The sequence below is a fragment of the Salmo salar genome, chromosome 14 (assembly GCF_965601325.2).
Source record: "Salmo salar chromosome 14, fSalSal1, whole genome shotgun sequence".
Taxonomy (NCBI): domain Eukaryota; kingdom Metazoa; phylum Chordata; class Actinopteri; order Salmoniformes; family Salmonidae; genus Salmo; species Salmo salar.
The window spans coordinates 16,802,151-16,817,844 of record NC_138304.1 but is presented as its reverse complement, the minus strand read 5'-3'; the positions used below and the strand labels follow the sequence as shown (position 1 = coordinate 16,817,844).

General features: G+C 42.7%; 1 protein-coding gene across 1 annotated transcript in view; it reads right to left on the bottom strand.

Moving 5' to 3' along the window:
• LOC106568897 (dihydropyrimidine dehydrogenase [NADP(+)]) overlaps positions 1 to 15,694 on the bottom strand; it is a 130,603-nt gene that overhangs the window by 101,024 nt on the left and 13,885 nt on the right. Inside the window, exon 3 of the mRNA XM_014139686.3 lies at positions 11,571 to 11,653. Coding sequence (XP_013995161.3) covers positions 11,571 to 11,653 — 83 coding nt within the window. The remainder of the gene's footprint in view (positions 1 to 11,570; positions 11,654 to 15,694) is intronic.

Below are 15,694 nucleotides of genomic sequence, written 5' to 3'. Positions count from 1 at the left end.
GTGCCTTAAAGCTGCTTTAAAAGGCAGCTATCCTTTATTGTTCAGCTTTAAATATTCTGTAGACTTTATGAGGAACATCACAAACCATACTCACAGTTTTTAGGCCACATAATGAGACATTACAAGAACACTGATTGAAAAACAGACGTATATCGCTACATTTTCCCACTTACATTCCTTGAAAGCCATTGAAATGAGTAGGGCATACCCTCTTTCCACAAAACTATCATTCCACAATGAACAAATACACCATTACAGACTAGTACTTGGACATTAATGACTTTAAAGTGCTACACAACCTCTTAGAGGACCGAAGACCCTGGGGAAACCCCCACTCCTTCAAATGGGACAGGGGACACATTATAAAAGCCATCGTCGCCAATCGTCATAATGAGAGCCCTGGGGAGCACGCATGGAGGGACGGGACCGTCCACTCCAAAACCAGGCGCTGTCATCATAATTACACAAACTGCCTTACGACGTGACCAATTAAGACTGGCTTCAGTATAAAATAAACCCTCCCCTCTCTCTCTCTCTCCGTCCTGCTGTCTATAGCTACTCGTGCTGGTAACTAGGGAAGGGGGAAAATCAGTGGAAAGGGACACTTCCTTCTTGTCATAATGAATCCACCTTCCTGGTGTGATGCCGAGGAGAAGAGAGGTGGGGGACTTCAGTTGCAGCAGTAATGGAGTCTTTGAGGAAGACGAGGTGTTGCTCTTCCTAATTAGTGACAACGTAATGTCTCAGGGACTAATGATGGCACCTTACTTCAATCACCAGGGATATCAATGCCTTTCAGTGTCTCTGTGTTGAAAGCCTTTTTGTCTGGTCACAACTCACAAGTCTCTGATGGGTCCTTAGCAGCTTCAAATGCTCACCGTCGATTTTTATAAAGGAAAAAAAGATGTTCAAAAACTGAGCCAAATGGCAATCCCTCTGCAAAAATACAGCAAATGCTGAAAATAAACTACACGCCAGAGCACATAAAACACACATATGATCTTGTTCAAAATACACCAAAAACATCAAAATACATCATATACACAGCTAAAAGCAAAAATGCGATGTCAAAACAATTTGACATTGAGGTTAAAGAAAATCAATTTACCAGATTTTGCCAACATTTACTTTTGGACAAAATCTAGACATCAATATTCTTGTAATGTGTTTTGTATAATAAAAACAATTACGTCCCAATTTGAGAACATTCTGAATGTGCGATTAATCGGGATTAATCACAGTAAATTCTAGTTGTTCGACAGCCCTGGTATGTAAGGAAGGATAGACTCTTATCCAGTTTCTGTTCTGTTTCCATACTGTTCTTTATTAAATAACCCATGTAAAATCCACCTCACCTTTAATTGCACAACCCTGTTGCAGGCAGTGGCGGCTGCTGTTGGTTGAATACCCGGGGCTAGGAGAAGAGGGGTGGTGGTTGGAGTTTATCAACAAAATAGCATGACAGAAATATGATGCCAAGTTTTCAAACTACCAATAGTTTCTTTGTGAAGATATATAAAGTGATATGTACATTTTAACAACAACATAAATGCATCCATTTCATGTTTGCATGTCCAAAACCGAATGACCACTGCTGCCCAGGCTGCCACTGAATAGATTAGATTATAGTATTTAGAACAAGCAGCCAGCTCACGAACAAATTAGTGCACCAGAAGCAGCGAAAATACATTATCTAACTAGGATATCGATAACGTAATGTCACAAAGCATGTTGCACTAGTCACATAACTTTCATTCTCAAATAACTTCATTTTGCAGAGTTAGTCAATAAAGTTAGTCAATAAAAAAAATCATATATACTGTGCCTTCTGAAATTATTCAGACCACTTGACTTTTTACACATTTTGTTACGTTACAGCATTATTATAAAACTGATTAAAAAAAGAAAAATCCTCAGCAATCTACACACAATACCCCATAATGCCAAAGCAAAACAGGTTGTTAGAAATGTATGCACATTTATAAAAAAATAGAAAACATTAGACCCTTTGCTATGAGACTCGAAGTTGAGCTTAGGTGCATCCTGTTTCCATTGATCTGTAATGTCTGCTTCCAATTCACACTCTCAAACATGTAGATCCCCTGAACGCAGCTCACTTTCCAGCCCACACTCTCAAACACATAGATCCCCTGAACGCAGCTCCCTCTCCAGATCCAAATCACCTGAATTATGATCACCTGTTCACACACCTGTATGTCATTATCACACACTATTTAGTTAAGTTCTTTGCACTGCATCATTGGGAGGTATTGTTTGTTTTGTGACACACTTCTATTCGGAGCTCTGTTTTTCCCTGTAATTTAATCTTCCCGTGTATAATAGTTTTTTCCTGTCTCACTAACGACGCCTTTTGCCTATTCCCTGCCAGTACTTTAGCTGTACAGGATTTCCTCTTATCAACCTATTGCCTGATCTCCTGGACAACGTTATTAGCCTTTTCCCAGCCTGTACTGTTGCCTTTTTGGACCCCTGTGTATGACCTTCTGCCCGCCCCTGGACCCAGCTACCTGCCTCCTCCTGTGGTCCTTTACCAATAAACACCTGCTGTGCCCTGCGCTTGAAACCAGCTCTCTGTCTCCAATCGTGTTCATTACAGAATACCTCACCAAAAACGGCAGATGGACTCAGCGGAGCTGCAGCTACGTCTAGCCAGACAGGAGGAACGAATCGATGAACTCTGCGTCCTCCTTCGGTTCAACCCTAGACAGGCTCACTGGGCACTCTTCTTCACCCATTGAACTTCAACTTCACCGTCATCTATCTGCCTGGCAAGAAAAATGTGGCTTATTCCTTATCCCGTCTATTTGACTCCCCTTTCTCTATTCCAGCTCCCGAGCCCATCTTGCCTCCGTTTTGTGTCGTGGGACCCATATAGAGGGAAATCCAATCAGCTGTCCAAGAGGCCCTACGCCCCGACCCAGCACCTCCCGACACCCCTGCAGGCAAGACCTACGTTCCGGCATCCATCAGACCCCAACTAATGCAGTGGTGCCATACCTTGATGAGTTCTGGCCATCCTCGGACCAACCGAACTACGGAGCTACTGACACGCAAGTTCTACTGGTTATCCCTAACAGCAGACGTCTGAGATTACATTATTTTCTGTCCCGTCTGTGTATGGGCGAAGAGCCCTCGCCAACTATCTACCGGTAAACTCGAGCCTTTACCTACACCACACAGACCATGGTCTCACACCGCCATGGATTTCCTCACTGAGCTGCCAGACTTCGGGCTTCACTACTATTTTAGCTGTTGTGGACCGGTTCTCCAAGATGTGCCAACTCATCCCCCTTCCTCATCTACCTAATGCCATAGAAATGGCCGAGTGCATGTTCCAACAGGTGTTTTGTCTGTATGGGATCCCTGAAGACATCGTTTCGGATTGGGGACCCCAGTTCGTCTCCAGGGTGTGGCGAGCCTTCTGCAGCCGACTGGGGGTCTCCATCAGCCTATCCTCAGGATACCATCCCCAAACCAACGGGCAGACGGAACGCCTGAATCAGGAAATGGGGAAGTACCTTTGCCAACACTGCACCCACCAACCACACGAGTGGAGTCGCTAACTAGCCTGGGCCGAATATGCACAGAACCCCCTGGTGCGTTCCTTACTCCATCGCACTCCTTTTCAGTGTGTCCTCGGATACCAACCCCCCCCCCCCCCCCGTTCCCATGGGAGACAGAGCCTAGAACTGTGCCTGCCGTCGATGAGTGGTTTCAACAGAGTGAGCAGGTTTGGGGGACCGCACTTCGGCACCTACATCAAGCTTCCCTCTCCCAGAAACGGTTCGCTGACCAGCATCGCCGACCTACTCCACTCTTCCACCGTGGGCAATGTGTGTGGCTCTCTACCCGGGACATCCGGCTTCGTCACCCCTGCAAAAAGTTAAGTCCCCGGTTCATTGTTTCCTTCAAAATAACACACCGCATCAATCCTGTCACCTACCTTCTCGAAGTTTCCCCGCCATTACCGGATCTCCTCATCCTTCCATGTGTCCCTTCTCAAGCCTGTGAGGTACAGCCCTCTCCATCGTCCAAACCCCTCTGTTTGACGTCGGCAGTGCACCGGCTTATTCCGTCCAAGCCCCCCTTGACTCCAAGCGCCTGAGTGGTCGCATCCACTACCTGGTGGATTGGGAGGGGTACGGACCCGAAGAATGGTCCTGGGTCCCCGCCTTTATGGTGGAGTGGCCAGACGGAAGCCTCTCCTCAGTAAAAGGCACATGACAGCCCACTTGGGAGTTTTCCAAAAGGCACCTAAAGACTCTCAGACCTTTGGCCTAAATTCCAAGCGTCACCTCTGGAGGAAACCTGGCACCATCCCTACGGTGAAGCATGGTGGTGGCAGCATCATGCTGTGGGGATGTTTTTCAGCGGCAGGGACTGGGAGACTAGTCAGGATCGAAGTACAGAGAGATCCTTGATGAAAACCTGCTCCAGAGCGCTCAGGACCTCAGACTGGGGTGAAGGTTCACCTTCCAACAGGACAACGACCCTAAGCACACAGCCAAGACAACGCAGGAATGGCTTCGGGACAAGTCTCTGAATGTCCTTGAGTGGCCCAGCCAGAGCTCGGACTTGAACCTTATTGAATATCTCTTGAGAGACCTGAAAATAGATATGCAGCGACGGTCCCCATCCAGCCTGACAGAATTTGAGAGGATCTGCAGAGAGGAATTGGAGAAACTCCCCAAATACAGGTGTACCAAGCTTGTAGCATCATACCCAAGAAGACTCGAGGCTGTAACAACTGCCAAAGGTGTTTCAACAAAGTACTGAGTAAAGGGTCTGAATACTTATGTAAATGTATTATTTCAGTCTTTTATTTTTAATACATTTGCAAAAAATTCTAAAACCTTTTTTTACTTAATCGTTATGGGGTGTTGTGTGTAGATAGATGAGGAAAAATGTATACATTTTAGAATAAGGCTGTAACGTAAGAAAATGTGGAAAAAGTCAAGGGGTCTGAATACTTTACAAAGGCACTGTATACACTACATGACCAAAAGTATGTGGACACGTGCTCGTTGAACATCTCATTCCAAAATCATGGGCATTAATATGGAGTTGGTCCCCCCTAACTGATTTTGGGCAATTAAGCCTGGCTCGCAGTCGGCGTTCCAATTCTTCCGAAAGGTGTTCGATGGGGTTGAGGTCAGGGATCTGTGCAGGCCAGTCAAGTTCTTCCACACAGATTTTGACAAAGATTTTCTGTATGCACTTCACTTTGTGCACGGAGGCATTGTTTTGCTGAAACAGGAAAGGGCCTTTCCCAAACTGTTGCCACAAAGTTTTAAGCACAGAATCATCTAGAATGTCATTGTATGCTGTAGAGTTAAGATTTCCTTTCTGGAACTAAGGGGCCTAACCCGAACCATGAAAAACAGCCCCAGACCATTTTTCCTTCTCCACCAAACATTACAGTTGGCACTATGCACTGGGGCAAGTAGCTCCTGGAATCCACCAAACACAGATTTGTCCTGTGGGACTGTTAGATGGTGAAGCGTGATTCATCACTCCAAAAAACGTGTTTCCAATGCTACTGAGTCCAATGTTGGTGAGATTTACACCACTCCAGCCGACGCTTGGCTTGCTGATGGTGATCTTGGGCTTGTGTGCACCTGCTCAGCCATGGAAACCCATTTCATGAAGCTCCCGACTAACAGTTATTGTGCTGATGTTGCTTCCAGAGGCAGTTTGGAACTTTGTAGTAAGTGTTGCAACCGAGGAAAGATGATTTTTAAGCGCTACGAGCTTCAGCACTAGGTGGTCCCATTCTGTGAGCTTGTGTGGCCTACCACTTCATGGCTGAGCCGTTGTTGCTCCTAGACGTTTCCACTTCAAAATAACAGCACTTACAGTTGACCGGGGAAAATCTAGCAGGACAGAAATTTGACAAACTGACTTGTCCTATGACAGTGACACGTTGAAAGTCACTGAGCTCTTAAGTAAGGCCATTCTACTGCCAATGTTTGTCTATTGAGATTGCATGGCTGTGTGCTCGATTTTATACACCTGTCAGCAACGGGTGTGGCTGAAATAGCCGAATCCACTCATTTAAAGGGGTATCCACATACTTTTGTATATACAGCAACAGTTAAAAGTTTGGACACACCTACTCCTTCAAGGGTTTTTCTTTATTTTTACTATTTTCTACATTATAGAATAATAGTGAAGACATCAACACTATGAAATAACACATATGGAATCATGTAGCAACCAAAAAAGTGTTAAACAAATCAAAATATATTTTATATTTGAGATTCTTCAAAGTAGCCTATATTTAACTTGATGACAGCTTTGCACACTCTTGGCATTCTCTCAACCAGCTTCATGAGGTAGTCACCTGGAATGCATTTCAATTAATAGGTGTGCCTTGTTAAAAGTTAATTTGTGGAATTTCTATCCTTCTGAATGTGCTTGAGCCAATCAGTTGTGTTGTGACAAGATAGGGGATGTGTAGAGAAGATAGCCCTATTTGGTAAAATAGCAATTCCATATTATGGCAAGAACAGCTCAAATAAGCAAAGAAAAACAATAGTTCATCATTACTTTAAGACATGAAAGTCAGTCAACACAGAACATTTCAAAAACTTTGAAAGTTTCTTGAAGTGCAGTCACAAAAACCCATCAAGCGGTATGATGAAACTGGCTCTCATGAGGACCGCCACAGGAAAGGAAGACCCAAAGTTACCTCTGCTGCAGAGGATAAGTTCATTAGTGTGACCAGCCTCAGAAATGGCAACCCAAATAAATGCTTCACAGAGTTCAAGTAACAGACACATCTCAACATCAACTGTTCAAAGGAGACTGCGTGAATCAGGCCTTCATGGCTGAATTGCTGCAAAGAAACTACTACTAAAGGACACAAATAATAATAAGAGACTTGCTTGGGCCAAGAAACACAAGCAATGTACATTAGACCAGTGGAAATCTGTCCTTTGGTCTGATGAGTGCAAATTTGAGATTTTTGGTTCCAACCGCCGTGTCTTTGTGAGACGCAGAGTAGGTGAACGGATGATCTCCGCATGTGTGGTTCCCACCGTAAGACATGGAGGAGGTGTTATGGTGTGTGCTTAGTGGGGCTAGCATTTGGTTTTCAACCGGACAACAACCCAACACACCTCCAGGCTGTGGAAGGACTATTTAACCAAGAAGGAGAGCGATGGAGTGCTGCATCAGATGACTTGGCCTCCACAATCAACCAACCTCAACTCAATTACGATGGTTCAGGATGAGTTGGACCGCAGAGTGAAGAAAAAACTGCCAACAAGTGCTCAGCATATGTGGGAACTCCTTCAAGACTGTTGGAAAAGCATTCCAGGTGAAGCTGGTTGAGAGAATGCCAAGAGTGTGCAAAGCTGTCATCAAGGCAAAGGGTGGCTACTTTGAAGAATCTTGGTCACCTCCCTGACCAAGGCCCTTCTCGCTCGATTGCTCAGTTTGGCCGAGCGGCCAGCTCTAGGAAGGGTCTTGGTGTTTCCAAACTTGTTCCATTTAAGAATGATGGAGGCCACTGTATTCGTGGGGATCTTCAATGTTGCAGAATTTTTTTTGTACCCTTCCCCAGATCTGTGCCTCGACATAATCTTGTCTCTGAGCTCTACGGACATTTTTTGGACCTCATGGCTTGGTTTTTGATCTGACATGCATTGTCAACTGTGGGACCTTATATTCTGTAGACAGGTGTGTGCCTTTCCAAATCATGTCCAATCAATAGAATCTACCACAGGTGGACTTTGAGTATCATAGCAAAAGGTCTAAATACTTATGTAAATAAGGTATTGTCTGTTTTAAAAAAATCTGTTTTCGCTTCATCATTATGGGGTATTGTGTGTACATTGATGAAGAGAAATTCATTTTTAATTCATTTTAGAATAGGCTGTAATGTAACAAAATGTTGAATAAGTAAAGGGGTCTGAATACTCCCATGACTGTTCTAATTATTGACATAAAATTGAATTACAATTAGCTTTTTACTTTAGCTCCATCTGTACATGACAGGGAAGATCTAGTCTCACGTGTGGAAGTAAGCCGTCTGAAACGAGAGACTCATTGGGAGGGAGACTAGAGCAGACCCAGAAGTTTTGACTGAGTGCATATTTGAGCGCCTCAGGACGGTCCACTTACTTTGTGCTGTTAAATTTATGCTGTGGAATCCTGCGATTTCATTGGGGTAGTTCCCCCTCATAGCAGGCAAAACAATCCAAGCAATGTTTGTACGGCTGTGCACCCTGCTGCTGTTGCTAGCAGAGTCACTGAGTGGTAGAGTATTAAGTAACTGAACAGCTTGTTTTGAACAATATACTTTTTAAACGAAAATGTGCACATTTACCACACTTATGTGCATTTAAAACATCATCTATTAATTATATAATACTGTACATCAAGGGTTGGAACCATTTCAGGGAACAGAATCAAAAAACGGAAAATAACAAAATGATTTTTCGAACAGAACCCGAACTGAAAGTGATCTATACTGTTCTGGAACAGAACTGTTATTTTAAAAGCATGGGAACCAGTTAATAACGCTATTTTACATTCCAGGCATTCTTTTCCAGTCCCACAAAAATCGCAACAATGCATCTATGCAAAGCCCTCACTCTGTCACTCAGAAACGTATACCAGCATCTGTTTGTCAGCCAGAAATGTGGTGCCAGTGGGTGTGTGTGTGTGTAGGCTACCTCCCCCTCCCCTCTGAAGCATAGGTAACTGTAGCCTCCTGACAACGTTACAAGCGTAATTCAGAAATTAGGGAGATGTTTAATTAGAGAAGAATGGATAGATTTTTTTTCAATGCTAATTAAGGATACTATAGTTATCATGTTTCACATTGGATTTATTAACTACGATACAAAAAGGTAAGACGTGTTTTGAATTCTAGTGCTGCTCTGCACACGAAAGCTTGTTAGTTAGCTAGCTAACGTTTGCTCTTGTCCAATGGTAAACCAACTCGGAAGTTCAAACATTTTCAAAGTTCCACAACAGAAGCTGCTCCTCTGTAGGTATAATTCTGTGGGCCTAATTCAGACAATGCATGTCATAACATGATGCCCTGCGCTTCAAGGCAAGCTTCTTCCATCCACTCTCGCTCTCTCCTCACCCTCAACATTTTTGTTGCATCTCACGCCCTACACTGTGACTGACAGCACAGTGTGTGTGTTTGTCTTTCATTATGATTAACCATGCTGTTATTGCAAAATACAATTTGTTCTTAATGACTTCTCTATACAGATTACATCGCTTACCCGCTACAGAGCAAGCTGCTCTATCAGCACTGATCGGTGTAGTAAATTAATGTTGAGCTAAATTGTAAAAATACACTACCGGTCAAAGGTTTTAAAACATCTACTCATTGCAGTCACAATAAACCATCAAGCGTTATTATGAAACTGGCTCTCATGAGGACCGCCACAGGAATGGAAGACCCAGAGTTACCTCTGCTGCAGAGGATAACTTCATTAGAGTTACCAGCCTCAGGGGAAAATGTGTCCTTTGGTCTGGAGTCCAAATTGGAGATTTTTGGTTCCAACCGCCGTGTCTTTGTGAGACGCAGTGTTGGTGAACGATTGTGTATTTCCCACCATAAAGCATGGAGGAGGAGTTATGGTGTGGGGGTGCTTTGCTGGTGACACTGTCTGTGATTTGGCTACTTTGAAGAATATAAAATATATTTTGATTTGTTTAACACTTTTTGGGTTATGATTCCATATATGTTATTTCATAGTTTTAATGTCTTCACTGTTATTCTACAATGTAGACAATAGTAAAAATAAAGAAAAACCCTTGAATGAGTAGGCGTTCTAAAACTTTTGACCGGTAGTGTGTATATATATACTTCAGAGGTTTAAAAAGGAACAGAAAGGAACGATATAAACCGGTACTCTTTTTTGGTTCGAACCAGTTCATAACTTTATTTTGCAGTGGAACGGAACAAAAAAGAATGGTTCTGTTCAGAACAAAACTATTGGGGAAAAAAATGATGTTCCAACCCTTGCTGTATACATCACTTCCTGCATCCTGGATGACTCAACATAAGTAATGAGAACAGGATGTCAGCAAGCTGCAGCAGTCCGTGGCCACTGACAACACACCCCACCAGCCCTACGACCCACCCACCCACCCACCCTCACACTCAACCCCTCATCTCCTACCCTAGGAGGAACACACGCACGCACAAATCCACGCACACGCATTTCGCTACACTCTCATTAACATCTGCTAACCATGTGCACGTGACAAATAAAAATGTGATTTGATGCACGCACACACACACACACACACACACACACACACACACACACACACCCCCCCCCCCCCCTCCCTACCCTAGGAGGAACACTCCCCCTCCCCCTCCCTCTCCGACTCTCCAGCCCTTCCTTAGCCATCTCCTGTGATCGTGGTGAGATAAAGGCAAGGGCTGGACTTTGATGTCAGGCATTATTAGCTGTCAGGGAACCTGCATCTTTCATTAGCATTGCAGGTCCCTCGCCCGCTCACACAGGTAGGGAAGAGTGGGGTATGTTGAGCCATTTTTTTTTTACATTCAGCATCACTCCGTCAAGGCAAATATAGTATTCTTTCTAATAAAGATATCTACATTTATTTTTTTAGGATAATCAGAGATCATGTAAACATAACAGTTTTCAAAACATAGCTTAGAACATAGAAAACGTAGCGGACAAGGTAAGTTGAGCCGTAACAACCCAACTGACAACTATTCTGGTTGTGTTGACTCAGCAAACATAGAGAAGCATAGACCAACAGAATAAAGTTCACTTTCACGGTTTCAAAATAGTTCCGAAAGGTATTGATCAAACACTCTGTGTTAAAAGAACTAGTGCCATCTTGTTTGAAACCTGTGAATCTTATTGGCTGCTCAAACAGCCAATAAAACATACTTTATTCTAGTAAAATGGCTTATGGAACCATTATTATAATGATTATATTTCAGAACAGTCTATCTATATGTATGATTTGGTCATGTAATGTACTTCTACTTATGATAGACTTTGAGATGTATGCATGTTATTTGTCACTGTGGAATTAAATCAGTCCTTGATGTAGCTAGCCATGTGGTAAAGCAAACATCTTCAGACAAGAGAACAGATTGGCAATCTTGTCACAATGTCAAAGGTCTCCCTCCTGTGATTTCCAATGACTGCTAAATAAATCTTGAGCTCTAATTGCAAACACCCTTATGATTCAACGCTTAAAGTACTCCAATACTGCCTGGGGACTCCCATAAGCATTATTTTCTAGCGAGCAGCAACAAATGAAACATTTACATTTTTCCAGCGTGCAGCCAGGCTTGGCGTTTCCTGTGTTTAAGAGCCAAGACGCTGGCCTCGGGGGAGGCCTCCCCTTCAGACAAATGAATCCCTCCGAGAGGGAGAGGCTGAATGGTGACTATAAAACTCATTTGTTCCTCCAATAATGAGGAATGACTTAGAACCCCCCCATCCCCATCCTTCCATCACCACTCCTGTCATGGCAACGGGGACGTTTCCATGGTGACCCCCTCCTCTCCTCTCATCGCTTCCTTCTCTCACCTGAACGCCTCGCGGAGTGCCCCACGTTCGCTCAAAGTCGTGTGCTTGATGTCGTCGAAGTTGTTCTCCAACTTGACGCAGCTCTGGAGAGAGAGAGAGAGAGAGAGAGAGAGAGAGAGAGAGAGAGAGAGAGAGAGATTCTATATTAAATACTGTAGCATGATGAGTCCATCCTTTGAAACAGAGCCATGAAAATACTATAACAGCTGAATACATTCTAAACTAATACATTACCATAGAGATTAACTACGATTTTTATATATGACCTTTTAGGAGGATTAGACCACTGAGTAATGCACTATAGCTACAGACCTCTTATAAATTCCCAGTTTCAAATAAGGAGGATTAATTTGTGCTATTTAACATAGTAACGTGACACGGTTTACATTATCTGGGGCGATTTTATTGAGATCCATTTTATAACGTATACAAAGTTCCCCATAAGCTGTTCCCTTTATTTAATAGCCTAATACAGTTCAGTCCCAGACTCAGTTCACTGACTTAATCCTCTTAATGATGCACAATGGGAGAAAAGACTGGAGAGAGAAACCATTCAAGTAAATACAGCCATCACAGTAGGCCCATTTTTGATTAAAGAGCAGGGAGATGTTTGTGTAGGGAGTGGAGAGGAGTTGCATAGGGAGTGGGGTGGGAGACTTTATAAAGCTAATGCATATATACATTTCTTTCTCCTGCCTCCTACCATTACAAACACCGGAGGCACTTGGGTTATTGATATGTACAGTGCATAGTGACAGTCTACACACCCCTTGCACAGTCTTCACATTTTGCTGCCTTAAATCTAAAAAGGGATCAAATTACTTTTTTTCCCCCCCTACTGATCTACACAACCTACTCCACATTCTCAAAGTAAAAGATGTTATAGAAAATAAATATATTTCTCTTGATTGCGCATGTCTTGTGAATAATTTTGAATAATATTCTACCGACTTTGCAACTCTTAGCGCAACATACAGTGCATTCAGAAAGTATTCGGGCCCCTTGACTTTTTCCACATTTTGTTACTTTACAGCCTTGTTCTAAAATTGATTAAATAAAAAAATATCCTCATCAATCTACACAAGATACCCCATAATACCAAAGCGAAAACAGGTTTTTAGAAATTTTTGGACATTTATTACAAATAAAAAACAGAAATACCTTATTTCCATAAGTATTCAGACAATTTGCTATAAGACTCGAAATTGAGCTCAGGTGCATCCTGTTTCCATTGATCATCCTTGAGATGTTTCTACAACTTGATTGGAGCCCACCTGTGGTAAATTCAATTGATTGGACATGATTTGGAAAGGCTCACACCTGTCTATATAAGGTCCCACAGTTGACAGTGTATGTCAGAACAAAAAACAAGTTTGAAGGAATTTTCCGTAGAACTCCGAGACCGGATTGTATCGAGCCACAGATCTGGGGAAGGGTACCAATACATTTCTGCAGTGTTGAAATTGGCCTCTATCATCTATCATTCTTAAATGGAAGAAGTTTGGATCAACCAAGACCCTTCCTAGAGCTGGCTGCTCGTACAATCTGAGCAATCAAGGGAAGAAGGGCCTTGGTCAGGGAGATGACCAAGAACCCCATGGTCACTCTGACTGAGCTCCAGAGTTCCTCTGTGGACATGGGAGAACCATTCAGGACAACCATCTCCGCAGCACTCTACCAATCAGGCCTTTATGGTAGAGTGGCCAGACGGAAGCCACTCCTCAGTGAAAGGCACATGACAGCCCGCCTGGAATTTGCCAAGAGGCACCTAAAAGACTCAGACCATGAGAAACAAGATTCTCTGGTCGGATGAAACCAAGATTGAACTCTTTGGCCTGAATGCCAAGCGTCACGTCTGGAGGAAACCTGCCAACATCCATGCGTGAAGCATGGTGGCAGCAGCATCATGCTGTGGGGATGTTTTTCAGCGGCAGGGACTGGGAGACTAGTCAGGATCAAGGGAAATAATAACGGAGCAAAGTACAGAGAGATAGAATAAGGTTGTAACTTAACAAAATGTGGAAAAAGTCATGGGGTCTGAATATTTTCCAAATGCACTGTATGTCCTTTGTTTTTGTCAAAATTGCTCAAGCTCAGTAAATTTGGTTGGGAATCATTAAATGGACAGCTATATTCAAACATTGTCTCTGGGTTTCACTCTGTGTTGTGTTGTGTTGGATTTGAGCCAAATCTGTAGTTTTTAAATTAGAACAAAAAGTGAATGTCTCTGCCATGTTGTCTTGCAGTATTGGAAGATTTGGAGTGAATTTTTTAACACAGGCTTCCATATTTTCACTTTGACATAGAGGCCAGTAATGTGGAGTGAGTGCAATATTGTTGATCCATTTGTATTGTGGTGGCAGCATAATGTTATGAGTCTGCTTGTCACCGGCAGGGACTGAGGAGTTTGTTAGGAGCAAAATAAATATGAAAGGAGCAAAGCCCAGGTAACCCCCCCCCCCCAGTCTTCTGAAAACCTAACCCTGGGCTAGAAGTAAAAAAAATTCTGCGGGACAATTACACACATTTGAACGCCAAAGAGGTGTGGAGTGTTCCTGAATGGTCCAGTCTCCGCCCTGACTTAAATCTGCAAACAAGGTTTGAATATTGCTGTCCATCAATGATTCCCAACCAACTGAGCTTGAGGAATTTTGATAAAAACAATGGATATACAGTGAGGGGAAATTATTGACACCTTTGATAAAGATGAGTAGAAATGACTGTATGCAATAAATCATTCAAATACTGAGCTGTATTGTATACAAAAAATGAAAGTGAAATTCAAATCAAATGTTATGTCAAATGTGCCGACTACAACAGGTGTAGACCTTACCGTGAAATCCTTACTTAACATCAATGCAGTTATAAGAAAAATAAGATTTAAGAAAAATATTTACTAAATAAACTAAAGTAAAAAATAAAAGAGCAACAATAAAATAAAATAACAATAACGAGGCTATATACAGGGGGTACCGGTACCGAGTCAATGTGCGGGGTTACAGGTTAGTTGAGGTAATATGTACATGTAGGTAAGCGTAAAGTGACTATCAAATCAAATTTTATTTGTCACACGCGCCGAACACAATAGGTGGAGTAGACCTTACCATGAAATGCTTACTGGCGAGCCTTTAACCAACAATGCAGTTCAAGAAATACAGTTAAGAAAATATTTACAAAATATTAAAATTATACTAATACAATTGCTTGGAGAAAGAGACTATGTTAAACAAGTAATATAATATTTTTTTGCAAAAAGGTAGGGGTCAAAATTATTGACACCCCTGTTTTCAATACCTTTCAATACCTCACCTTGCGAGGATAATGGCACTGAGCCTTTTTCTAAAATGTTTTATGAGTTGGAAAACACATTGGGAGGGATCTTAGACCATTCCTCCCCACAGAATCCTCCCAGATCCTTGATATCATTCGCCTGCTCTTATGGACTGCCCTCTTCAATTCAAACCACAGGTTTTCAATGGATTTCAAGTCCTGAGAATGAGATTGCCACTGCAAAATGTTGATTTTGTGACCAATTAAACATTTATTTGTGGATTTTGATGTGTTCTTGGGGTGATTGGGTTGCTGGAAGATCCACTTGCGGTCAAGTTTCAGCCTCCTGGCAGAAGCAACCAGGTTCTTGGCCAAAATGTCCTGGTACTGGGTAAAGTTCATGATGTCATTGACCTCAGCAAAGGCCCCAGGACCAGTGGAAGGAAAATAGCCCCATAACATCAAAGCTCCACCACCGTATTTTACAGTATGTATGGGGTTATTTTCTGCTCATGCATTCTCATTTCGACTCCAAACCCACCACTGGTGTGTGTGGCCAAAGGGCTCTATTTTCATGTCGTCCAACAAATGTAAATGCCTGGAGTTTGCTAAACGGCATTGGCACTTGGATATGAACCGGTGGTCTGGTCAGATGACATGAAAATAGAGCTCACTATGTTGCTCTAAGATTCATTTTTTGGGTGGTAGAATGTTATTTAAAATGATTCACAGCTGTATTGGCTGCCAAAGGTGCTTCACCAAGTATAAACTCAAGGGTGTGAAGACATACGCAATCAATACATCCTCATTTAGTATTTGTAAGGCAATAGGAAAATGTTCTATAATTGTTCTTT